Source organism: Thrips palmi, unplaced genomic scaffold (genome assembly GCF_012932325.1).
Source record: "Thrips palmi isolate BJ-2018 unplaced genomic scaffold, TpBJ-2018v1 HiC_scaffold_10, whole genome shotgun sequence".
Classification (NCBI taxonomy): Eukaryota; Metazoa; Arthropoda; class Insecta; order Thysanoptera; family Thripidae; genus Thrips; species Thrips palmi.
In genome coordinates, this window is record NW_023144621.1 from 16,219,382 (window position 1) to 16,244,279 (window position 24,898).

Genomic DNA, 24,898 nt, shown 5'->3' on the forward strand with positions numbered 1-24,898 from the left:
CGCTCCGGTACAGTCTATGTACTTCCCCGCAGGCGCTAAGTAGTAGAGGACTTCACCGTGACACTATAGCTGTTCCTTTCGAGTCCGAGAGTATCGGTTACCTAGAAGTGACGGACCCACGGAACCTCTTGAAGCAACAAGCAGCAAGACCACCGCGTAAAAAGACGAACACTTCATGAGATCGAAAGACAGCCGGTCCGTTATTTGCAGCTGCATGCCCCTTCCGTGACCCCACCCCCACCTCCCACCTCCCCCCCTCCCCCACTTCATCCGCGTTATTGGCAGTAACCAGTTTGTTTTGATCTGATGTTCAGTCACATTCAATCGTTTCGCGATTTATGAACAGGAATAGTTAGGCACCGAAATTTGAACGACCGTGAAGTGGTTCATCTTAGACGATGACCGATGGACTATCTAGGCATACAGTTATAGACTGACAGAGAGGGAAGAACAATCGCTAGTCGCCACAAAGGTTAGGTCCACTCTTTTTGTGGTGTTTTGTCTTATGTTTGCTTCCATTTAGTGTTAACGTGACTGGTTTGTGATTCTAGATGGAAAACAAAGACGGAGATAATAGTGGCCCAGAGGATGCCACCCTGGACTCTAGCCAGACTCCTGACCCTCCTACCTCTTGTCCGTACCAAAGCAGCTCAAAAGATAGTCGCAATTCAACCAAGGAGGAGCCTCGGCTTCATACAGAAGGAGTTAGTGAATACCTCACTCACTATGAGAGAACAGGCTACACTGAAGATTCGCTTCGTCAATTTGTTGTCCTCGATGACATTGGATCGAAAGGAAAGAAGAGGAAACGGGATAATGAAGAAGGAGAAGAGGAAGGAGAGGGAGATGAAGAAGACGAAGACAGTGAGGATGAAGACGAAGACCAAGAGCAAGAAGAAAGCAATGACAGCGCTGATTCTTACTATGGTGAAACTGACAACTCAGATGTATGTGATGATGAGATTGAAATGATGCTGGAGGAAGGTTAGTTCTCAACTCAAAGCAGGCTTTATTTCTTTTGCTCGTAACACTTTAATGACTGTTATTTTCTTTTCAGGACTATCTGACAAGTACAAAGTCAAGAGACAAAAGCTGGCCAATGGGAGGTACGCCAAAAAACTGGATCCTGGTCAATTTGAAAATCGTCGTAAGTTAGTTTTGGATGGTAAGTGTTCTACTTTCAAACTGCAGTCACTTTACATTACAGCTTAATAAGAACACTATGAACACAGAAAACTCTTTTATCTTTCAGAAATCTGTACAAACCATTTTGAGATGTTGCCGGAAGGTTGGGTGCAAGTGACTCACAATACGGGTATTCCAATTTATCTTCACAAAACAACTCGAGTTTGTACCACTGCAATGCCTTACTTCTTAGGTCCAGGAAGTGCTAGAGTAAGTGAGCAGAATTCTTTCACGTCATTACAATCTTGATAAGCTGTTTTTCATTACATCTGTCTTTTATGTACAGAAACACAAGGTTCCTATTAGTGCTATTCCATGTCTGCAATATCGCAAGGCATTAGATCAAGAAAAAGGTCTTCAGACGGACAAAGCTGATGGGGAAGGCAGCCTAAGTCCTATTGCTGAAGTTGAAACTGATCCCAACAAGGAAGGTGTTATCGGTACAAATGAACAGGAAATCACCATTAAGGATGAGAAGGATGCTAACAAGGAGAATAAGGACCAAGATCAAAATGCAGATGGCCCTAGTGCCAACAAAACCATTGGTAGGATTTGTGTAACCAGTATACAAGTACCACACACCAGAAGAGACCTGAAATATGTTTTTTCTCATTGTAGGTGAATTAGCCTCAGCCAGGAAACCAGGGAACCCAGTATTGCCTGCTGCACGCATAGAAACTGCCAAAGAAAATGCTGATGCTGTCAACATGAGTCATGTAGAATTACGTGAATATTGCCAGAGGCTCTTTAGGTTCAAGACAATTGAAGTCATGAGATTTAAGTAAGTGTGCTGATTAGTTGACTCTCAAGTGAGGCGCACATGATGTTCAACCAATCGATTTGTATTTTAGGACATGGGCAGAACGAAGAAAGTTTGCAAAGGTGAAGAAGAAAGAAAGACAGCTTCAGAGGCCTTCTCTTCCAGAAGGGACCAAATTGATTACGTTCCCAATTATAGAAGGAGGTAAGTAAATGAGTTTTTAAAAAAAGCATAAATATTAGTAAATTTTAACATAATTATCAAATTTTGTTAAAAAAAAAAAAATTCCAGGTGAAGCAGGCTCTGGGGGAAGAACTAAGAAGGAATGGATCATGAACCCAAATGGTAAAAGCTATGTTTGCATACTCCATGAATATGTGCAACATGCTCTCAAGAAGCAGCCTGTGTATGAATTCAAAGATCTTGGTAAGTTTTCATATTTTGTCTCTCTTTACTCTTGAACCATACTTCCTTTACTTATGCTGATCTTGGTCCCAATAGAAAATCCAGCTACTCCCTACTCTGCTACTGTTTCCATAAATAAAATGAAGTATGGGACAGGAGTAGGTACCAGTAAAAAACAAGCCAAAGCAGAAGCAGCCAAAATGACTCTAGAAATTCTAATTCCTGAAATGCGTCAGAAAATTGAAAATGACAGCTACAAAGGAGGAAGAGGGCCAGGGCGTGTCCAGCACTCTGATCTTTCAGTAAGAACTTTTAGTTTGTGTAATTTTTTTGTATTCTAGGTTTAAGTCCAGTCTAATTAATCTAGTAATAAATTGTTTGTAATTTCAGTTTTTTGATGACATCAAAATTGAAGATCCCCGAGTACCAGAATTTTGTGCCAAAACCACAGAGCCATCGCCATATGCAATATTGCTGACGTGTTTGAAAAGGTATTTGATTGTCTTTCGCAAAATGCTTAATCTTTTTGTTCAGACAACAGTACTGTAATTTAATATATGTCTTGTTTGCCCTCAACAGAAATTTTGGATTGAGTGACATAGATATCAAATATCAAGTTAATACCCTCAGGCATCAAAAGAATGAATTCAAAATGTCTGTTGGCAACCATTCTGCAACTGTGATTTGTAAAAACAAACGTGAAGGGAAGCAGCGGGCATCTCAGTCCATACTCCAGGCGATGCATCCTCATATCAACAACTGGGGATCTCTGCTTCGTTTGTATGGTAGTCGCTCAGTTAAAACACCCCGAGAAAAGAAAATTGAGGAGCAGGAAATCACCACACTCCAGAATAGAGCTGCAGCGAACCAACCTAACTGGGCTATCTTGGAAAAGCTAAAGGATGCCATGTTGAAGCTGGAGGAATCTCGAGTATGTATTTTTTTCTTATCTTAAGCAACTTCTTGAACTGTGCTAATTGAAATGTATACCACTGTAACTGGCACCTTCTCTTCCTTTCAGGCTGCTGTCAAACCAATTGGTGATTTTGTACCACCTGATGATATAGAGTTACCTTCTACCTCTGCCTCCAACTTAAATAACATTGAGTTATAATTTGTCTTGTATTGAGTGAGATGTTGTTACACTATGATGACTGTTTCCAATAGTATTTTTCTGCCACACAGCCACTTTTTCTGAAAATGAAAATATTAGCCTTAATAAGCAATCTGTGATTCACTTATGTTCGTTTAAAATTTCATTATTTGACCCTGTAAATTATAGTGTGGGGTGTCTCATATTGGCACTTTTTCTTGTGCTTGTGTCTGTAAACAATATTTTAAATGTGACTTTTTTTTTCTTCATTCCTTTTTTTTTTCAAGTATTTTAGAACCTTGTGACAAATCTCTTGTGGAATTGTTAATGTCAATAAATGCTTTTTTTCTTAAACCTGCAGTCTTCTTATCAGGACATTCCAAATTCACATTTGCCGCCAGAACTATGCTGCATATAACGACCGGTTGCTCTATGTACAGGAATAAATGGAGGGGGGGATGGGACTCATCGTAAACAAAGCTTGCGATAGCCTTATCAAGTTTTCCCTTCTATTCGGTGGACAAAGGACAGGGGTCACTGCAAGTCAATTTCACAATGTTCTTTTTCTGAGCTATCGGTCTCCCACTGGTTGACACGCTTCCATTTCGTTGCCGTGCCGTTGCATTCGCCCCTCGCCCACCCGTCCAACGGTAGCAGACGACGCAAGTGTCCAGCTTTTAAGCGAATTTGACATGATGAACTTATCTCGGAGTCACAGGCTTTTCTTGACGGTAAAAAAGGCATTTTTTTTTAATTTTTTTTTTGCAAATCTCAGTTATTTTCTCCAGTACTTTCTTGTTTTACGATATGTCGTAGGTTATGGAGAAATGAAGTTTTTTAAAGAGTAAAGTTGTGTTTTCATTAGGTTGTGGAGAAGGAATCTATAAGGAGTACGATACAATCTTTGAGGTTTGCGAGCGGCTGGACCGGTCAAGAGCCAATTCAACAAGATGATCCCGAGGTTTGGCAATTGGTGCAGGAGGAGAAGCAGCGACAGCGAAACGGGTTGGAATTGATTGCATCAGAGGTGAGGGCAACTCAATAAGTGTTAAAGAGAGAAATCCCTCTTTGAGTCAAATATCTTTAACTAATATTTGCAACTTGTTTCAGAATTTTTGTAGCCGGGCAAGTTTAGAAGTACTGGGGTCATGCCTCAATAACAAATACTCAGAAGGGTACCCAGGACAAAGGTATTTTTCTTACAGCAGATCTAATTTCATTATTTATAGCTCATTCATCATACCAAGTGAAATTTAAATTTCTGAATTTTCTTTGCAGATACTATGGAGGTACGGAAGTAATTGATAAAATAGAAAATCTTTGCAAGAAGAGAGCTCTGGATGCATTCAATCTTGATTCAGAAAAGTGGGGTGTCAATGTTCAGCCCTATTCAGGATCTCCCGCCAATTTTGCTACATACACAGGTCTCATGCAACCACACGACCGAATCATGGGTTTGGACCTTCCCCATGGAGGACAGTAAGTTAAAATTAGTGATTGCTTGTTTGATTTTTTTGCAATGCAATTTTGACTATTAACCTGTAATTTACAGCCTCACTCATGGTTTTATGACTGATACCAAACGAGTATCAGCTACATCGGTGTATTTTGAATCAATGCCTTACCGTCTGAACACAGAAACAGGCTTGATAGATTATGAAAAGTTGAGGGAGACTGCCGTTTTATTCCGGCCCAAAGTTATCATTGCTGGAACTTCAGCTTATTCTAGACTTTTGGATTATAAAGCCTTTAGAGAGGTACGTTAGTCTATGTTTTAACAGTTATACCAAATTTAGAAGTATAACTGACTTCAAAATATTTACGCTCTCTTACATTTCAGATTTGTGATGAAGTGAAAGCAATCTTATTGGCAGATATGGCTCACATTTCTGGTTTGGTAGCAGCAGGAGTGATCCCCAGTCCATTTGAGTATGCTGACGTAGTGACCACCACCACACACAAGACTCTTAGAGGAGCAAGGTAAAGTGAATGACACAGGGCTACTTACTAATTTACAAAAAGTTTCAATTGTCTCTGACAACAATTTTCCATAACTATTGCACAGGTCGGGTATGATATTCTATCGCAAGGGAATTAAGGGAAGTGACTCTAAGACGAAGCAGCCCATTTACTATGACTATCAGAGCCGCATTGATGCTGCGGTGTTCCCCTCCCTACAAGGAGGTCCTCACAACCATGCCATTGGTGCTGTAGCAGTGGCTTTGAAGCAAGCAATGTCTCCCGAGTTCAAATTATACCAGCAGCAAGTACTGAAGAATGCCAAGGCCATGGCCCAGGCTCTTCTGAAGAAGGGCTACTCATTAGTTTCGGGTGGCACAGATAATCACCTTGTTCTAGTTGATTTACGATCCAAAAGTGAGTTATCAGATTCCTGTAAGCTCTTAAGTTGAAATAATTCAGAATTAAAATTAATGTATCACCTTGGATTTTATTTGTTTGACAGACCTGGATGGTGCTCGAGTTGAGGCTGTTTGTAATTTAACTCACATCACTGCAAATAAGAACAGTTGCCCTGGTGACAAGTCTGCTATGTACCCAAGTGGCCTAAGACTAGGTCAGATTTTTTTTTGTGCTCGCCTGTTGTGAGAATTTCACATTAAAAGTTAAGCTTTTGGTGGGTGGATGTTTTTCCAAATATATATTGTTACAGGTGCCCCAGCTTTAACTTCAAGAAACTTTACTGAGAAAGACTTTGAGAAAGTTGTGGATCTTTTGGATGTGGCTGTCAACATTGCCGCTGAGGCAAAGAGCAAGTCAGGTATTGTGTTGTTCTGAATAAGAGCTGTGGCCTGAGGCTATGCGTTGGATTTGGGCTTCATCATTACAATTTCCTTTATAGGCAAAACGCTGAAAGAATACAATTTGTTCCTCTCATCAGACGAAGGTATTCAAGCAAAGATGGCTTCACTCAAAGCAGAAGTGGAATCCTTTGCTTCATCATTTCCTATGCCTGGATTCGACGACCACTAGCCTCAAAACTCTATAATTGTAAAATTTAACGAATTATTTTTGACAAAAGATCTGAGTTTTTTGTATATCCTTATTGTTAGACTATTTTCCCTCTTATTTGTCTGTGATTTAGTCATCTTGATGTGCACGCCTTTTTCTATGTTTGGCAGGCTCTCTGTGTACGTAGTCATGAATATTTGTTTATCACCTTGATTCCGTAGGACTCGTTAAAATAATCATATGTCTAACTTAAGCAGAACTGAGTCTCTTTATTTTGCACCTCTGCACACTTTCTTGTTGAGCCCCTACCACAACCCCGAACCCCGCTAGGACTCTACCCTAAAGCTCTACCCCCTGCTCCGTGTCGCTACCCCGTGCTCTGAGGGAATGTCTCTTCCCTCCTCTCTCCGACAGATGGCGCGGAACGTGGAACATGTAGTGCGCTTAAGTGCGCTCACACCACACAATGTTGACAAACATGCCGGCTTCGAAATTCTGCTGGGTTGGATTCAAATCAAAGTTAGGTAAATTCGGATAACCCGCTACAGCCTTTCTACCACTGCAGCATTTATTTAAACTCAAGAGGTGTCTCCGCTCATTTCTCAAACTCGTCGCTGGTTGGTTCACCAGCGCAGCTTCGACCAATCAGCGACGAGTTGGGGAAACAAAAGAACGTTTGAGCAGGACATACGGGAAATAAACAGAACAGATGGTGCATTCATTTATGTACATAACACTTCTAGAATGTTTTTTCTTGATTTTGATCAAAGATGCCGGCTGTGTTTTACGAGGGCCGAAAATATGGTTCCCTTATTCGTTGAAAATGGAAGACCAGAGCCGACTTTGTGTGATCGCATAGAAAACTGCACCTGTCTCAAGGTACTGTCCTTTAGGTTATAAATAGTTCTTGGGTGTAATTTAAAAAAAAAAAATTCTAGACAAAATATGCTTGTACCTACTATGATTTTTGTCTCATCTCTCTCTTTTAAAAAAGTCTAATTTTTTAAGAAAAAATTATTTTTGTTTATTGTTTTATAATTTCTTATGTTGTACTTTAGGCTCCCAAGTTTTAATTTTTGTGTCGTTCCTCTGCTGTTCAAGCTTGTTGAGTGTGATGGCCTTCCAAGTGCGATGTGCATCGACTGTCTTTCTAAACTTGACCTCTTCAAGGAGTTTCAAGAACAGTGTCAAAGGACAGACGCAGTTTTAAAAGAACACCTGCATGCTTTTCTTGTAAGTACTAAGCAATTGAAATTGTTATCGTCTTTGATTTTAATTTTGTGAAATGTCTGATTTCTTGTCACTCTGTAATTAATTCTTTTCCTCTGTTTGTTAAGGCTGCTAAAGAGCAACAAGGAAACTTTATTGAAAGTGATGCAGAGGTTCAAAAACCGAACATCTCATCTGAGGCGATCTTAGAGACTAATCATATTGAAGAAAGTGTTTGTGATAGTGGCACTGAATTCTCAACCCAAATACAAGAGTTAAATCTGCCCACTAAGCTGGAGGTAATTTATTTGTTGCATATAGTTCTCATAAATTTCAAAAGTACAGTATCAACTTACAAGAAATTCACTTTTTTGCAGGATTCCATCACCCTAAATAAACCTCGCTCAGGAAAACGTAGAAATAAGAAAGTGAAATCACTCGATCCAGCAGACCAGAAGCAATTTGAAAACAATGACAACCAAGAAAATAATATTGGTTTTGAGGATAACGAATATAAATGGCCTGGAAGCCTCTCAGATGAAGAATTAGAACGCCACAATGGTCTGAATGAATCTAAAACGTAAGTGCTCTGAATATTTGCTATGAGCTCCATTCTGCTAAAAATAATTGCCTTAAAGAGGAATTTTTAAACTTTCACTTTCAGGCAAGATTGTAATAATCCGGATGCTATTGGAAATCAGAAAAGAAAGTCAAAGGTATATGAATGTGAATATTGTGGCCGAACTTTTACAAGGTCCAATCATCTGGCTCAACACGAGCTTACTCACACTAAGGATGAGCCATTTCATTGTTACTATTGCAACAAGGGATTTTGGTATAAGAACTCTCTCATTGGCCACATAAAACAGAACCACACTGGAGATGTGAATTATACCTGTGAGGAATGCGGGCGTGGTTTTTTCCAACGTTCAGAATTCATGCGCCACAAACCTATTCATTCAAATGAAACTCCTTTCAAATGTGAGGAATGTGGTATGACCTTTAAACTCATGAAAAATCTCAAGAGGCATCAGAAGGTATAATCTTGGATCATTTATGAGAAAAAACTTAATATTTTGTCTTTTACTAATACTCAATCAATTTTCAGGTTCACACAGCTGCTCGCACTCACACCTGTCAATATTGTGGAAAGTCATTCAGAATGCTTCAGACTTTGCGAGTACACCTTATTACCCACACAGGGGAAAAACCTTTCAAATGCACACATTGTGGGAAAGGCTTTTCTCAGTCTGCTCCTCTCAAGGCTCACATAAGAAGCTTGCACACAGGGGAAAAACCATATCCATGTGAAATGTGTGGAGAGTCTTTCCCTACAGGAAACGCACTCAAGTCCCACATTTTCAAGCACACCGGCATACATCCCTACAGCTGTAATGCCTGTTCAGTGGTTTTTAAGCGTAAAAAGGACCTAACAGACCACCGAAACGCTGTTCATGGCGGATTCATTACATCTCCTGTGAAAGTGCCTCCCAAGTTACCTCTTCATGAGGTCTGCATTCAAGATGAAGATCAAGATGAAGTTCAAGATGCGGTTCAAGATGAGGCTGATACTTTTGCAGATGAGGTTGATACCCAAGAAGTAGCATCAAATGCATCTCTGAATCACCTATCGGATCTTCATGATCAGTTGTCCTCCCCAGTGCCAATGGAACCTCTGTTGAAACTTGAGCCAACTACTCCACAGCGCATTGATGTTCAGCAACACATTATGTTAAGTGGTGATGATTCGTTTTCAGAAGATTCAATGTCTGTCAGCACTTTGCCTCCGCTACCTCTTTCATTGCTCCAACAGTCCTCTCCTATTTCATCACCCCTTATGTCACCTAGTTCTGAGGATCTTCTCCCAACTGACTTGACCTTGACTTTCTCATGACATCATCATTTTATATGTTTGGAATGTATGTGATATGCAGAAGGGCCGTGCTAGAGATAAGGAAACAGTGCTGTTTTGTACCATTTGCCTTATTATACTGGAAGTGAGCATATTCCTGGTGTACTGAAGGTTAATTTTCAAGTTCCTGATTGTGATGATGAATGACAGTTAGCTCTTTTGGTGGTCTGATCTCAATCTTATTTAACAAATGTCAGAAGTTACATTTAAATTGTGCCTTAAAGTTTTGTTAATTATTTACATTATGTGGCTTTGTACTTTACCTTTTTAATTTTTAACATTTTAAATCTAAATGAATTTTCTTTAATTTTTTTCGCTAGCAGTTTGACATTATTTGCTGTACGTTTTTGTAACAACGGAGCAATTTTGTAATTTTCCAGTTTACAGTATTTTTTATTGATTTGACTGTTGCAGAGTGCTTCCCAGGGAAAATGAAGTGAAGTGTGATATTTTGTGTCAAAATTAGATTATTTTGATCTTAACAGTTTTTTTTTTTTTCTTCTTATTCTTTTCCCTGGGTGCAGCTGGGTGCAGCTTATAAGTGATAACTTTTAATTTTTAATCCACCCCGCGACATCAGAGATAAGCATTTATCTCTGGCGACATGAACTAAGTGTCAGACCGTTGAACTGAATTGAATTTGGACATAAGAGTGATAATAAATGTTGACTAATTTAACAATGATGTCTTTTTTATGCACAAAATCAACTAGTAACCTTGGAGGAGGGTGGAGGTCCCCATTCGATGGCTCCGCGTGTCTCGGCCGTTCAAGTCTCCCGTGTGCGCGCGCTGCCCGCTGCGCCCACTGTGCCCACTACTGTGCTCTGGGCGGAGAGGCCTCGGAATGGCTAGAGCTGGATTCCGAAAGATGGTTTTGTCGCTTTGTCTCTGTCGCCCTCATGGGACGTCTCGAAGTAGTGCGAGAGAGACAGAGCGACGAAACGGCAGGCGGGGGCGTGGCAGCGTGCGGCAGTCTGCGGCAGGGGGATGCAGCTTGGTGGGGCGCTAGGCGCTGTCGAAGGGAGAGGGCAGAGAGGGGAAGGGGCGGCCACCCCCTGCTAAGACCAGGGCCCGGGGGCGACTCGAACTAGCGCTGCAGTGTTGAGAGTGACTTGGACGCGGACGGGAACTCGAATTCGGTGCTGGTGCCCGTGCTGTGCCTGTGCTGCCAGTTCAACCAACACCCTCCGCCACTCGTGAGTACGTGTCCATGTCCCCTTTGGCCTGGGGCCTGCGGGGGCGGGGTGGATGCTTGAGTCGAAACGGTGGCAGACTAAATGTCGAGTGTGAGATGCACAGCGTGACTGCTTACACTCTAGTTCTGGTGCAGTCGCGCCTCTTTCGTACTAGTCGGTCACCGGACGGAACGGTACTGTATACGTCAACTGCTGCTCTGGGACACCTGCAGATTGATCCCGGGAGAAGTCTTCGTCGCTCTGTCTCCCTCGCATCCAGAGGGGAAGCCCCACGAGTGCGAGAGAGACAGAAAAAGACCCCAGCAACTGGTCTGCAGTGTACTGGTACCTGCAGAACGGTCCACACGGACCACGGGAAGGAGGCAGCAGGGAATTCCCTTACCGGGTCGTCGCTCTGTCTCTCTCGCACTCAAGGAAGGGAAAGGGCGTCCCGTAAAAGTGCGAGAGAGACAGAGCGACGGTTGCCGCGAGTGTAAAACGGGAAAGCAAAGCACGCCCCGCGCGGACAGCTGCCTTGGCTTACGCCATGCTCCGCCGCTCCGCCATGGTCCACCATGCTTACGCCCCCCTCCGGGTCCTCCGGGCCCTCCACCGCATCATTGTCTGCCGGGACTTAGAGGCTGAAGCGGTCGTTCCAATTAGGGGCAGTGAACGGCTGCAGGCTTACCCGCTCTGTCTCTCTCTCGCACCTTTCCGCAAAGTTCTGAGTGCGAGAGAGACAGAGCAACACTCGGACGGCCGGCGCACGAAGGGTTGCCTAGCGGCGCGGCGTGTTTGAGTGTTGGCTGGTTGGCTGCGGTGACCTAGGGTGGCCATTGTGTGGCCCAGGGTGGCTACAAGATGGCGCCAGTATTGCACACGGTTGTGCAAAGTTGGGCATGTTGCTTACTTACAGGTCGAAGATTCGCACCCTCGGGAGAGCTCGCCGAGAGCCTCGTCAGACACGGCCTACGCTACGTTTCCATATGCCGAGACTGATGCTCCCACCACTTGCAAACTTGTGTATCGCCGAAAAAAAAATCGCACGGGGAATGGGTCTGATAGTGTTAATGTTTTTGCGGGCGTACACAGAAACCAGGCAGCCAACGCCGCCACCCCTGTGGGGCTTCCCTCGGCGCCCCCACGCCCCGTCGGCCAGCTGGGGACCCACCAGCCGAAAACCACCTTCTGGCTTTCACTTTTCTGTCTCATCGATCTGGGTACCTGGGAAGATACGCTTAACAGGTGTCAGTCAGTTCAAAGTTCTGGCATGCCGAACCCCGATCACGGCATTTTGGCGCCAAATTCAAACGGGCTCGATGAAAATTGTGACAGATGATTAACTGTGACTGCTCCCTCCCCTCCCTCCCCCGCACTCCAGCGGAATGGTGGCCGCGCTGCGACTCTGAAGATATTGCTGCGATGAGGAATCGGGGATCCCCTGGGACTGGGAGCGCGTGGCGGCGCGGACTCGCGGGGCGGGGCCAGGCGCGGCCAGGCGCGGCCAAGGCGCACAGTGGATTTGCCAGAAGACCGGTGGAGGCGGCCAAAAATCAAGACGCGTTTTCAGCTGCAGAGTCGCTAACCGAACGTGTGTGACCCCACCAATGAAATGCTCTCCGAACGAGGAATCCATTGGTGGGGTCACACGCTCGGTTCGAGTCCCATTTAGCTGCCTCCTCCGGTCTTCTGGCCCACTGCGGGGCGGGAAGCGGGAGGCCGGCCGCCGTGAGATGGGATGCACAACGCAGTTCCTCTTCCCCTTCGCGATTCGCGCGCTCCGTGCCTCGCGCCTCACAGTCTCCAGCAGACTGGGTCTGGGAGACGATTTCGTCGCTCTGTCTCTCCCGCGCACCTACACGCGACGTCCCATGAGTGCGAGAGAGACAAAGCGACGGAAACGACTCTCCCTCGGAATCAGTCTGCCTTGTCCCCGAGTAGCTACCCCAGGATGCTGCCGTCTGTTGACAGGTCCGCGCGACGCCAGGGCCGCCAGGGCGACGCGAGGCAACGCCGGACAACGCCAGGTCGCACTAGGGTTGCAGCATGGACGCCGAGGAATACCGCAGGAAAGGTAGGTCCTCAGTCCGACAACTTGACGCGTCCTTTTGCCGAGGTTGCAGGCCTCCTTGCGTCGTCGACATGTTCCCCGAGCCGCACGCAGGCGAAATAGATTCCTTCCAGGTTCTAGGATAGAGGCACGGATAGGCCGGGCACGGAAGGATAGACGGCTTGACGAATAGGGGTGTCACTTGACGGCCGTTCCAGGCTCTCTAGCGGCGCTACGCGGCGCGGGCGGGGAGGGACTCCTGGAGGGACTCCCAGCGGCGTTGACGTCCGAATGGAGAGTGGATTGCGCGGAGGCCGGGGGAGGGGGAATTCCGGACGCGCGGAATTTCGGAAATAAAACCAAACGCGGCCGGGATTTTGGCCGCCACCGGTCTTCCGGCCCACTGTGCGGGGGTGTGCACAGAGGTGTGCGAGACCCTCTGCAAGGCCCCGCAGTGGGGCAGGAAGGTGTCACCAGGCCAGTGGAAGGGTGCTCCCCCGCGCCGGTCCGCACACAACCAGCACGGCATGCGGGGCGCGGGGCGCGGACGCGCGGACGCCGAGGCGGTGGGGCGGTTCGGCCGTTCGGACACTACGAGGCCTGAGGCTGCCTGAGGCCACCATCCAATCCAATTTGCGTATCAAATCGTCCCATCCCGCCCGCTCGCCCGCTCCGCCCCGCCCGCCGTGCCGCCGTCGCCGTGCCCGGCCTGGCCGGCACGCCGGGGCACGCCGGGGCACGCCGCGCCGCTCCAAGGCAAGGCGGATACGTCGCGGGGCACGGCCGGCACACTGTGCTGGCACGGCACGCCACTGGGAGCCTCATTCGGCGCAGTCTTTACCCGCTGTGCCCGTCCCGTAAAACAAGCTTTATTGCACGACAGCAGCTCAGCTGCAGGCTGGGATGGCATGGGCGCGTAGGGCGAGGCGGCGCGCATTGGCGTCTCTATTGCCGGCCTAGCCGATCACCCACCGGCCCCGCTCCCTTCCCTTCCCCCTGCCGCCCCTGCCCTGCGTGACCCACTTTGCGCAAAATAAGGCATTATTTGACGCCAGGGTGTACGTCTCTTTTAACGCCCCGCTGCTGCCGCCGCTGGCCCCGCCCCGCCCCGCCCCGTGTCCGTCTGGGGAGGCTCCGTCGCGTCGCGGGGGTGGGGGTCTTCGGTCAACGCAATCAGAAGCCAAGAATGCGAGGGAGTTGTTTGCCGACAGAATTAAGTACTGTTCCGCGTCGCAACAAGTAGCGTGGCGGGGCAGGCTGGCGAGGCCAAGGGCCAGAGGCCTTGCCCGGGGCGCGAGGCCCGAGGTCGCGGGGAAGGCGTCTGCCGGTCCACCGTCCACCCCGCGGCCAAGGCGCCTCAGCCCCCAACCCTTACAGTGAAGGGGGCGTAGGCAGGATGGGTTGCCTACGCTACAGGCGGAGCGGGGTTTCAACGGTTGGTTCGGTTCGGTGGGACTCTTCCTCCCTTTCCACGGCCCGCCACCCGCAAGGTAGGCAACCCCTCCTACGCCGCGCTGCGTCGCTGCGTCGCGAGCGAGGCGGCCTGCGCGCCTCCATTTCTCAATTTGAGTTCCAGGGAAAGGTTTGCTCCTTTTTCGGTTTCGAGGAATGCAGCAGTGCGGCAGTACCCTGCCAGTACGCAGGCAGCCGGAAATGCCGCCGCTGCAGCCTCACTCCGTACAGTGTCGCCCTGTCTCTCTCGCACCGCTGCGGTCTGCCTCTTGAGCGCGAGAGAGACAGAGCGACACCGTTCGGAGCCAAGCTGCAGGGTGCTGCACAGGGCGCCCCGCAAAGTAATTATTCGAGACGGGCCTGTCTCTGTCTCTCTCGTTCCCATGCGGAACGCCCCACGAGTGCAAAGAGACAGAGAGACGAAGCTGAGCTCGCTCGGTCGATGGCCAATTTGGAACCCCTTCCTCGCCCCTGCCCTCCACCCGAGACGCATCTCAATCAAGCGCGTTGATATGTCATTTTTTAAAAATATATTTTCTTTTGTCTTTTTGGCGGGCTTTTTGACGGTTGCTTACGGACGACCCCGCTTGCGGTACGTACCTGTGATTCCATGATTTCCCCCCTACCTCCAGACGAAGAAGAATAGTGTCCAGCCGATCGTCCTTTGCATGTGGCATGCGCGGGGCCGTTCGTAAAATCATGTAAAACAAAATCAGTTCTGTGAAAAACAAAGAAATAATCATCAAGAAAACAACAACAAGAACTGACGCTATTTTATTTTTTCAAAAATAATTTTTGCAAGGACTTTTGCTGTGACCTCTGCGAGCTGACGGTGGAAGTCCAAAAGGCCCTAAAACCGAGCACACGCACAAGGTTTCCGCACGGCCCCCTTGGGCCGCCTTTTGGCTATCCCTGCCGTTCCTTGTCCTTCTCGCTATTGTCCGCGTTGCCCGCCCCGCCCCGCCCCGCCCGGTTTCGGGAGTTTCGGGAATCAGGGACCGGGACCCGGGACGCGCCGTGCCGTGAGTGTAACGCGGTGCAGCAGGGCGATTACGCGCCGCTCTCTCTCTCTCTCACTCGCACCTGTGCGTGGCGGCCCATAAGTGCGAGAGAGACTGACGGCCGCATTGCGCGGGTTCACCCTGCAGGACGCACTTTCTCCGTCTCCGTCGCTCCCGGCCGTGCGACAGAGAGGGGCGCTCCGGCGAGGCTTCCCCGGTGCGACGCGGCGACGCGCGGCCCTACGCGGCCCCAGCTGACGACCTGGTCAAGGCCTCAAGGGCACAGTGGGCCAGAAGACCGGTGGGGGCGGCCAAAACTCTAGACGCGTTTTGAGCTTCTGAGTCGCTAAATGGGACTCGGACCGAACGTGTGACCCCCACCAATGGATTGCTCTCCGAACGAGCAATCCATTGGTGGGGTCGCACGTTCGGTTCGAGTCCCGTTTAGCGACTCTGGAGCTCAAAACGCGTCCGGGGTTTTGACCCCCTCCAGCGGACAAATCCACTGTGAAGGGCCAACCAAGCCCCCAGGCCTCAGCCAGAGTTTAGCAGCCGTGCCATACCGACAGATTCGCCAATTTTATTTGACCCCGCTGTCCGTGCTGCCCGCAGGCAAGGAGATGGTGGACTACATCGCCGACTACCTGGAGAACATCCGCAGCCGGAGGGTGTACCCGAACGTCAAGCCCGGCTACCTGCACAACCTGGTGCCCGAGAGCGCGCCCTTGGACCCGGAGCCCTGGGAGGACATCTTCAGCGACGTGGAGCGGGTGGTCATGCCGGGGGTGAGCGCGGCAGCCTGCCTGATGGGGCCTTTCGGACTCTGATGAGCAGTGGCGACCGTTTTCAAGTCAGACTTGTGAAATTTGTCGTCCAACACTCGGTCAGTTTGCCATGCAAACCGGGAGAAATGATGGCGGAGCCCATCGCAGGCCGACCCTCCCCTCTATTATCATTACTCGGAAACGCGTTCTGAATCTCAACCTCGTTGCGACGACGCTCCTGCCCCGGAGACCGACTCCGAGTCGTTTTCGTCGTTCTCTTTCTCGCACCCGAAGGGGACGCCTTTGAGTGCGAGAAGGACAGCGAAGCGAACGACTCTCGGAAGCAGTCTGCTGTCGCGGTGCATAAAAAAATGCGGGCGGCGGAAATGGTCCACACCGCACTGCAAGCCTAGCCCGGCCTGCCTCGACCCGGCCAAGCCACCCTTCCGACTGGTTTTTAATCAGAATGGGGAGAGATATCCGTCTCCGTCCACGCAGACAATCGTAACTCATACGCGCTGCGCCGCGCCCAGGGATTTCCTGTCCAGTTACACGCGTCGAGTTGTCGCACTAGTTGCAGTCGCGCCCGCGGGGGGAGCGGAAGGGAGCAGCGGTAAGCGATGAAAGAATTGGCGGCAAGGTTGGACGGCCTAGTTTTCGGCAGTGTACCCCTCAGAATCGCGCGAAGATCACACGGTAACGTGAGCCATCCCACCAGATACAATAAAATTCCCACACTAATGCAGGAAATGGCCCAGTGAAAAGAAAGGCATCATGTAAAGTGGGTTATTCACTTGAAAGATGAGTCTGCAGCAACTAAGGAGGCTGGCGTAACTTTGCCAATGCAGCACGTCAGCAACAACTTTTTAAGTTTTGATAATTTCACCCACTTTAAATTGGAAAAGTCATGATGTAATGCTTGTAAGAAGTGGTGCAACGTTACTTGATGTTGCGGTCAGCACAATCATGAATGGGTTTCTCCGCTACTTCGGTTAGCTTTGCTGGTGTGCTGCAAAGTACAGTCAAATTTATTTTGAGAGTGGAAGTTAGGATAAGATCAGACAGTGGGTGTAAAACAATGTTCAAACAGATGAAGATCACAAAAAAAAGATGCAGCAAAAACTGGAATTTACATAAATTCATGGTACTCCTCGCTGATAAAGCTGTGATACGATCAAATATACATGTCACATCAATATCAGCGGGAAGCCCATGTCATTTCAGGCAGCCGTTGAGGGAGAGTTCAGCAGTTCCAGATGACATTGCCAGAGGATCTCCTCACTGATTCTAGCTGTGATATGGTCAAAATCAGCATGTCCCAGCTAAACCAGTGGAGAGTCCACAACAATCCGAGTGAGGCGCGGTGAGGTTAGGCGACGACTAGGCATTGCCTTGGTGCGTATCAAAGTTGACTGTGATATGATAGCAAATCGACATGTCACAGTCACTTCGATACAACCACGACAAGCCCCGCTGAGTGTCTGGGAATGCAACCTGAAACGAGACGAGACAGAAACACCAACACGGAGCCGCGTCTTCGCTTCCGGTGTAGGGCACAGCGGCGCAGCCCGTGCAGCCGCACCAAGCCGACGATCCCTGGCAGCCAACAGGCACGCAAACGCAGCCAAACGCACCCGGCCGCAGCAACGCAACGCCGACGTTGCGACGCGGACGCGGGGGCTGTACACTAGAAACTCGGAAAGAACGCGACGATGGCCGAGGCGGAGCAAAACCACGCCGAGGGCGGCGGGCCTGCGTTCCCGCCAATACAAGCACTCCACTACACTGTTCCACTTACTTTGAGCCCGCGGGTCGGCCGATCCGCTCGCGATTACCCGTTCACACGCTTCGCGGCTTCGCCCGCCTTGCCGATGCCGACGCTGGCCTGGCGCGGTGCTGCGCGGTGCACCGGATCGCGACCGTGCCGCCGTGCCCGACGAGGACGCGAAGCCCGCGCCCGCAGCCCCTGCGACGCGGCACGCGCGCGCCCCGCACTCAATGGAATCAAATGAATGACCCAATCAAAAACAGCGATAAAAACTGACCGCGGACTCTTGCCGCGACGCGGGACGCGACCAGCCAGCAAAGGGCAACACCCCGAGCCCACACCACACGCCCTGCCCGCCCTGCCCCAGCGGGCCAGCGGCCCCAGCCCCGCCAAGCCCAGCGAACGGCGAACCCACGCTACGCCGCGCCGCGCCCCGCGACCGCGTCCTCAGCCCAACCGAACCGAACCCACGCCATCCGACAACGGCAAACCACGGGCCATCCGCGGCGAGGACGCTGGCGACGATTAGCACGGGGAAATAACCGGAACGGGCACACGCACGTGCAGTAAACAGCATGGCCTACACACTCGGAAACAAATGCGAAATGAGGCAGGTAGCGCCAGGTGCGCGGAGCGCTGCGCTGCGCCCAACAAACCAACAAGCAAGCGTCTTCTCTTCTCTCTCGTCTCGTCCTCGTCTCGCGAATGTTTGCCTCTCCTCTCCGCGTCTCTGGCCGGGGAAGCGCGTCTCTTTCCACGCGGCCAGCGTCCCGCCGCGCCGCGCGCGCGAAAACCAAAAACCGCCGCCGGGAGCGCTAGCGGTGCGTGAGTCCCGCGTGGCCCGATCACGTTCTCGCCCGACCACGCCGACGGACACGCCAACGCCCCGCGAACCAGTTCGAAACGAGACGCGCGGCCGGCAATGACATTCTTTAACGTTTTCGTCGTTTCGGAACCAGAAAATAAAGAAATCGGCACATTGCACGATTAAAGGCCGCTATTCAATTGTAATTTAATGTCCTTGGGAGATTGTGAGGCATAAATATGACCCAGAATACACGAAATAAAAGTACAGTGTCAGTGCCCGAGGAGCTATGCTGAATTGGAAGACGGGACAAACGAGGATTCATGATTGGAAAAGTTGTCGACTCTGCGGTTTCTGTCTGCCTCCAGGTGACCCACTGGCAGAGTCCGCACATGCACGCCTACTTCCCGGCGCTCAACTCGTACCCCTCCCTCTTGGGGGACATGCTGGCCGACGCCATCAACTGCATTGGCTTCACCTGGGTAAAATATGAACGCCGTCTGTCCGCTCTGTCTCTCTCGCAAAACCGCGGCACTCCCCGGGCACTCCCCGCCTCCCCGCGAGAGCGAGAGAGACAGAGCGACAAGGCGGTCCCGAGTGAGTGCTCACTGGCGCGCTGGCGCGCTGCCGCTGCGGGGGTGTTGATGGCGTTGATGGTGTTGATTGCAGGCGTCCAGCCCCGCGGCCACCGAGCTGGAGACCGTGGTGATGAATTGGCTCGGCAGGATGGTGGGGCTGCCCGACGAGTTCCTGCACCTGCGCAGCGACAGCCCCGGCGGGGGCGTCATCCAGGTGAGCATAGACTCAGTGGATTTGCCAGAAGATCGGCGGAGGCGGCCGAAATTCTAGGCGCGTTTTGACCTCCAGAATCGCTGAATTGCTCTTCGAGCGAGGAATCCATTGGTGGGGTCACACGTTCGGTTCGAGTCTCGATCAGCGCAGCGGCTCTGGAGCTCAAAACACTCTCTGTCTTCCAGACGACAGCCAGTGAGTCCACGTTCATCTGCCTGCTGGCGGGCCGCACCGAGGCCATCAGGCGCTACAAGGAGCGCTGCCCTGAGCTGGAGGACGCCGAGATCAACAGCAGGCTGGTGGCGTACACGTCGGACCAGGTGAGTCTCGCCGTCGCACAGTGGATTTGCCAGAAGACCTGTGGAGGCGGCCAAAACTCTAGACGCGTTTTGAGCTCCAGAGTCGCTAAATGGGCCTCGAATACCGAACGGGTGATCCCACCAATGGCCTGCTCTCCGAACGAGGAATCCATTGGTGGGATCACTCGTTCGTTTCGAGTCCTGCTTAGCGACTCTGGAGCTCAAAACGCGTCAAGAGTTTTGTCCGCCTCCACCGGTCTTCTGGCAAATCCACTGTGCACTGTGGGAGGGAAAGGCCACCGTGACCATGTTCCATGTCGGGCAGGCGCACTCCTCCGTGGAGAAGGCGGGGCTCATCGGGCTGGTGCAGATGCGCTACATCGAGAGCGACGACCAGCTCAGCCTGCGCGGCGACCGCCTCCGCGAGGCGCTGCGCAAGGACCGCGCCAACGGACTCATCCCTTTCTTCGTGAGTTCCTCCTCTATCTCGAAATTGCCTTTTGGAAAAGTGGCGCGCAGAATAAGTCGGTAGGGGATCCCCGCGCCCGGAGGCTCGGTGCCTCCACAGTGCCCCGGCAATGCCGCAATCCGCTTTAGCGTGCCCGGCCGGGTGGCCATTCTATAGGCCACCCTGATTGGCCCGCAGCGCGCAGCCATGGCGCAGCCATGGAGCCTCCGGGGACCTCATTAGCCGGATTGGTGGAGTCTCGGCGACCCGCCACGTCCTGCTAGGCCCTGTCGGTCTCTCTCGCACCCCTACGGGCCGCCCCACGAGTGCGAGAGAGACAGAGCTACGAATGAACGGGCACCCGGTCGCTATCGCTTCGCTGTCGTCCCGCATGTCTCTAGCCGGGCCTTCTTGTCGGCAGCTGTGCGTCACCCTGGGCACCACCGGAGCGTGCGCCTTCGACAACCTGATGGAGCTCGGACCCATTTGTGAGTAGCAGGGTGGTCCTGGCCCTCCTGGGCCTCGTCGGGAAGCGGCGGGTTTGACAGGGAAGTCCCATGTCGCAGGCAAGGAGGAGCGCCTCTGGCTGCACGTGGACGCGGCCTACGCGGGCACGGCCTTCATCTGCCCGGAGTTCCGCGGCTGGCTGGCGGGCATCCAGTTCGCCGACTCCATCGCCTTCAACCCCAGCAAGTGGATGATGGTGCACTTCGACTGCACGGCCATGTGGTGAGCCCCTGACGCGTTTTGAGCTCCTGAGTCGCTAAATGGGACTCGAACCGAACGTGTGACCCCACTGATGGATTCCTCGTTCGGAGAGCAATCCGTTGGTGGGGTCACACGTTCGGTTCGAGTCCCATTTAACGGCTCTGGAGCTCAAAACGCGGCGGGGAGAATCTCCGGCCGCCTCCACCGGCCTTTTGGCCTTCCGGGACGCGAGCGTGAATCCGAGCCTTTGTCCTGGGTCGCAGGGTGAAGAACAGCAACGCCCTGCACCGGACGTTCAACGTGGAGCCCCTGTACCTGCAGCACGAGAACTCGGGCCTCGCCATCGACTACATGCACTGGCAGATCCCGCTGAGCAAGCGCTTCCGCGCCCTCAAGCTGTGGTTTGTCATCCGGAAGTACGGCATCAAGGGGCTGCAGAAGCACATCCGGGAGGCAAGTCCGCCACTAGCTGCACAGTGGGACAGAAGACCGGTGGAAGCGGTCGAAGTTCTGGACGCGTTTTGAGCTCCAGAGTCGCTAAATGGGGCTCGAACCTAACGTGCGACCCCAACGATGGATTGCTCTACGAACGAGGAATCCATTGGTGGGGTCACACGTTCAGTTCGAGCCCTGCTAAGCGACTCCGGAGCTCAAAACGCGTCTAGAGTTTTGGCCGCCTCCCCCGGTCTTCTGGCCCAATGTGCGCCCCCTTGTCTTGCCCCTGGCGGGAGGCAACCCAACCGACCGCTCCCTGGCGTTCTGGCGTTGCAGGGCGTCCGCATGGCGCAGAAGTTCGAGGCGCTGGTGCTGTCCGACCCCCGCTTCGAGATCCCCGCCAAGCGGCACCTAGGCATGGTCGTCTTCAGGCTGGTGGGCGACAACGAGCTCACCGAGCGCCTGCTCAAGAGGATCAACTCCAACGGTACGTCTGAAAATTAATTGCCATGGGTGTGCGACAGTCTGGGGCGTTGCACGTGCACGTCGAACGGTTGCAGGCGCGCTGCACTGCGTGCCCGCCTCCCTCAAGGGCCAGTACGTGATCCGCTTCACCGTGACGTCGGCGCGCACCACCACCGAGGACATCACCAAGGACTGGGCCGAGATCCGCAGCACGGCCAGCACCATCATCCACGAGTACCACGCGGCCAACGCGCAGGTGCCGACCACCAGGGCGAGGGCCAGGGTGCCGCTGGCCGAGACCCGCGCCCGGAACGAGCTCTTCGGCTCCAGCCTGCTGCTCGCCAACTCGCCCATGTCGCCCAAGATCGTCAACGGCAGCTTCGCCGCCATGTTCGACATGGACACGGACATGGTGACCGAGTGCGGCTTCAACTTCGCCCACCTGCGGCTCGGGCACAAGAACAGCCCAGGTGAGTGGCGGGGAAGTCCCCGTGCCGCAGTGGATTTGCCAGAAGAACGGTGGGGGCGGCCAAAAATCTAGACGCGTTTTGAGCTCCAGAGTCGTTAAAGAAGAGTCGAACCCCGCCAATGGATTCCTCGTTCGGAGAGCAATCCATTGGGGCCACACGTTCGGTTCGAGTCCCATTTAGCGACTCCGGAGCTCAAAACGCGTCTAGACTTTTGGCCGCCTCCTACGGTCTTCTGGCAAATCCACTGTGCGTCTGTATCTAGGGATGCCTTTGCCTTACTTGCCTACCCCCAGGCTTTCCCAGGCTTGCGAGTGCTCTGCGAGTGCTCTCCGAGTGATGCACTGTGCTCTACTTGTCCTGCTTCTGCTTCTCGCGCGCAGCCATGCGGCGCCGCATTCGCGGCATGCTGCTGTCGGGCCGCCAGTTCTCGCTGGACTCCCGGATCGACCTGGTGCAGGGCACGGTGCAGGGCGTGCTGGCCGAGGAGAAGGAGCGCCGCGCGCAGGGCAAGCAGGCCGAGTTGCCGCTCATGCGCGAGGACTCGGTGGAGGCGGGCGGCGCGAGCGCCGAGCACGGCCACGACGCGCAGAACTCGCACCACGCCGGTAAGGAGCCGTGAGCAGCATGAGCAACACCTTGACGTGGACATGCACCTTCTGTTTTGCATGTCCACTCAGTTCAAGTCGACGCAAACATTTATCAACGACTCTTTTTAAAAATGCTTTTTTGCTTTGTCGTGTTGTTTCGTCCCCTCTACACAGAGGGGTCGCTCAACGCGAAAGTGCATGGCATCACCTGCCCAGCCTACGGCCCACACGCCCTCCTTGTCTTGGCCGGGGAATGACCATGACGCTCTCCTTCTGCTGCAGGGCAAAACCGCTCCCGCTCCGTGGATCGCCCAGCTGATGTGGACGAGGACGTCCCCGACGAGAAGCCTGCTCCGCCCACAGCAAAAGCTCAAGCTCCTGCAGCCGCCCCGGCTGCCCAGTAAATAAACTATTTAAAAGAATAAAGGGTCTAAGCATTTTATCTAATCTAATGTAAAAAGGGAATGCCAAAAGAAATGCAGCTTCCTTGATGTAGGCAATCAATCCGAAAACACAAAGTTCCTTTTCATAAAATGTGACATGCGTTAGCTATAAAAAGTAACAAGCGCGCAAAATGTAGTCCATGGGATCATTGCGCTTGTCACAAAGTTTTATTGTTTAGATTTTGCTAAAACAAATATAAGACATTTACGTTACACCGTATGTGTCTGCTGTTTGATTGGCGTTCTTTTGTTCTACAAATTTAAACAACATGCTTCTTTTACTTCTGCATGATTTTTAGTTTGGAAAGTGTTAGATGTTCTGTTCTCATATTAAAATCAAATGTTGACAGTTTTGTTTGAAACAAATAATAGAAGTAACAATAATTATAGTCGGTTGATTCTTTTCAAACACCCAAGTGTGTTTCCCTTTTCTTATAACTAGGATCAGATGAAGAGGTACTCTTCAAGGGAAGGGAGCTACAGTATCTTCTGTAGTGTCTCACTCCATCAAGCATTTCATTATGTTCCGGGTAAGACAATTCTCCTGTCTATTTTTGGTGATGCACTGTCATCAGCAAGCTACTACAGTAGATCTTGGATGTTAATTAAAAAATGATATAGGAAAACAGTAACAAACAATGATAAAACAATTAAATTAAAACATGTTTATTTGATTTTTTCTGGTTGTTAATTACAGCAAAGTTGCGGAATATAAGACTGGACTAATGAAATAGCACAAATGGCAACACCTAGAGCAGGAAATAGGAGCTCATTCAACAAGGTTTATAACTAGCATCACATGATTTAGCAGAAACGTCTCTGAACACCTGTATTTTACCTGTCAGAAACTCCAGCAAATAATGAAGATTATGATTGATTCAAAATAAAACTTACTACAGTAACTACAATGCAGCATTTATTCTTTGATAGCTGGTATTCAAGCATGAGAGACATATGACTGTATACAGTAAAAAAAAAGGTATCAATAATAATAATAATAATAATAAATATTTAATATTACTTCATGCAGCTTATCTGCAAGATGATTAATCACAATAGCTAAAGAAAATCAACCCCTTTAAACACAGCTCCCGCATAGAAAGTTTTTGGGTTCACAATAGAATGCCTAACTTGACTAGGCAATTTCTATCCAGTGGAAATCAAGGACACGCTAAAGAGAGGAAGGAGGAGAATATGGTCAAGTAGCTATGTCAGACTTGTAAATGACATATATAAATGAGCACAAAGCAAAATACTTTTTTGAACAGTCTTTTCCATATACATCAAAACAAAACACAAAATCCATATAATTAATGCTTAGTGGAGAGACTAGCTCCTTTAGTAACTAATACATCTCAATTTTCAGTTCACTATGCCATCTTTCTTCAGGTTCATGAATCAAGTCTGCCACAGCTCCAAGATTCCCACTATCTAAACTATCTACCACTATCTAAACTGCTGAATTGATGCTGTTCTGGGTTCACCAAGACAACCATTGTCAACCATAACCCAATAAGCGCATACTTGAGGTCGCCGACAATAGTGTTCTCTGGTGAAGTAAATTGATACCCTAGAGCATAACCCACAATTTAGTAAAGAATCACAATAAAAGCTAACTTGAGGAATGTGGGTAAAGCATGAATGCATTAATTTTGATCTTGACGAATTGAACTAGTTAAGAGGCACTTATATACCAAAGCAC

At 50.4% G+C, this 24,898-nt stretch overlaps 4 protein-coding genes across 9 annotated transcripts; all 4 read left to right on the top strand.

The window, feature by feature from the left end:
• Positions 1-250: 250 nt before the first annotated feature.
• On the top strand, positions 251-3,797 carry LOC117653930 (microprocessor complex subunit DGCR8). The gene is made up of 12 exons (XM_034399974.1): positions 251-472; positions 552-984; positions 1,058-1,165; positions 1,253-1,395; positions 1,472-1,730; positions 1,804-1,966; positions 2,037-2,149; positions 2,237-2,371; positions 2,447-2,652; positions 2,741-2,841; positions 2,930-3,281; positions 3,372-3,797. The coding sequence occupies exons 2-12, from the start codon at positions 552-554 to the stop codon at positions 3,462-3,464; spliced, it is 2,106 nt and encodes a 701-aa protein (XP_034255865.1). The 5' UTR covers positions 251-472; the 3' UTR covers positions 3,465-3,797.
• A 338-nt stretch (positions 3,798-4,135) lies between these two features.
• On the top strand, positions 4,136-6,482 carry LOC117653984 (serine hydroxymethyltransferase, mitochondrial-like). The gene is made up of 10 exons (XM_034400084.1): positions 4,136-4,174; positions 4,309-4,470; positions 4,554-4,633; positions 4,722-4,922; positions 4,996-5,200; positions 5,284-5,423; positions 5,509-5,819; positions 5,908-6,018; positions 6,115-6,222; positions 6,304-6,482. Exons 1-10 carry the CDS (start codon positions 4,136-4,138, stop codon positions 6,432-6,434), a joined length of 1,488 nt encoding a protein of 495 aa, XP_034255975.1. The 3' UTR covers positions 6,435-6,482.
• Positions 6,483-7,077: 595 nt separating this feature from the next.
• On the top strand, positions 7,078-10,215 carry LOC117653960 (zinc finger protein 124-like). Of its 2 annotated transcripts, none has more exons than XM_034400044.1 (6): positions 7,078-7,292; positions 7,472-7,646; positions 7,751-7,921; positions 8,000-8,202; positions 8,287-8,659; positions 8,731-10,215. In XM_034400044.1, the coding sequence occupies exons 2-6, from the start codon at positions 7,545-7,547 to the stop codon at positions 9,514-9,516; spliced, it is 1,635 nt and encodes a 544-aa protein (XP_034255935.1). In that variant the 5' UTR covers positions 7,078-7,292; positions 7,472-7,544; the 3' UTR covers positions 9,517-10,215. The 2 variants fall into 2 exon arrangements, with proteins under 2 accessions (XP_034255935.1, XP_034255926.1); XM_034400035.1 differs by having other exon boundaries at positions 7,515-7,646.
• A 424-nt stretch (positions 10,216-10,639) lies between these two features.
• LOC117653933 (histidine decarboxylase) lies at positions 10,640-24,101 on the top strand. 5 transcript variants are annotated; one of them, XM_034399988.1, is made up of 14 exons: positions 10,640-10,734; positions 12,681-12,783; positions 15,825-15,997; positions 18,918-19,031; positions 19,219-19,341; positions 19,527-19,661; positions 19,966-20,109; positions 20,510-20,576; positions 20,655-20,817; positions 21,060-21,249; positions 21,568-21,718; positions 21,792-22,166; positions 22,547-22,771; positions 23,036-24,101. In XM_034399988.1, the coding sequence occupies exons 2-14, from the start codon at positions 12,756-12,758 to the stop codon at positions 23,155-23,157; spliced, it is 2,010 nt and encodes a 669-aa protein (XP_034255879.1). In that variant the 5' UTR covers positions 10,640-10,734; positions 12,681-12,755; the 3' UTR covers positions 23,158-24,101. The 5 variants fall into 5 exon arrangements, with proteins under 5 accessions (XP_034255879.1, XP_034255904.1, XP_034255913.1 ...); XM_034399996.1 differs by having other exon boundaries at positions 10,641-10,730; XM_034400013.1 differs by lacking the exon at positions 22,547-22,771.
• The last annotated feature ends 797 nt before the right edge of the window (positions 24,102-24,898 follow it).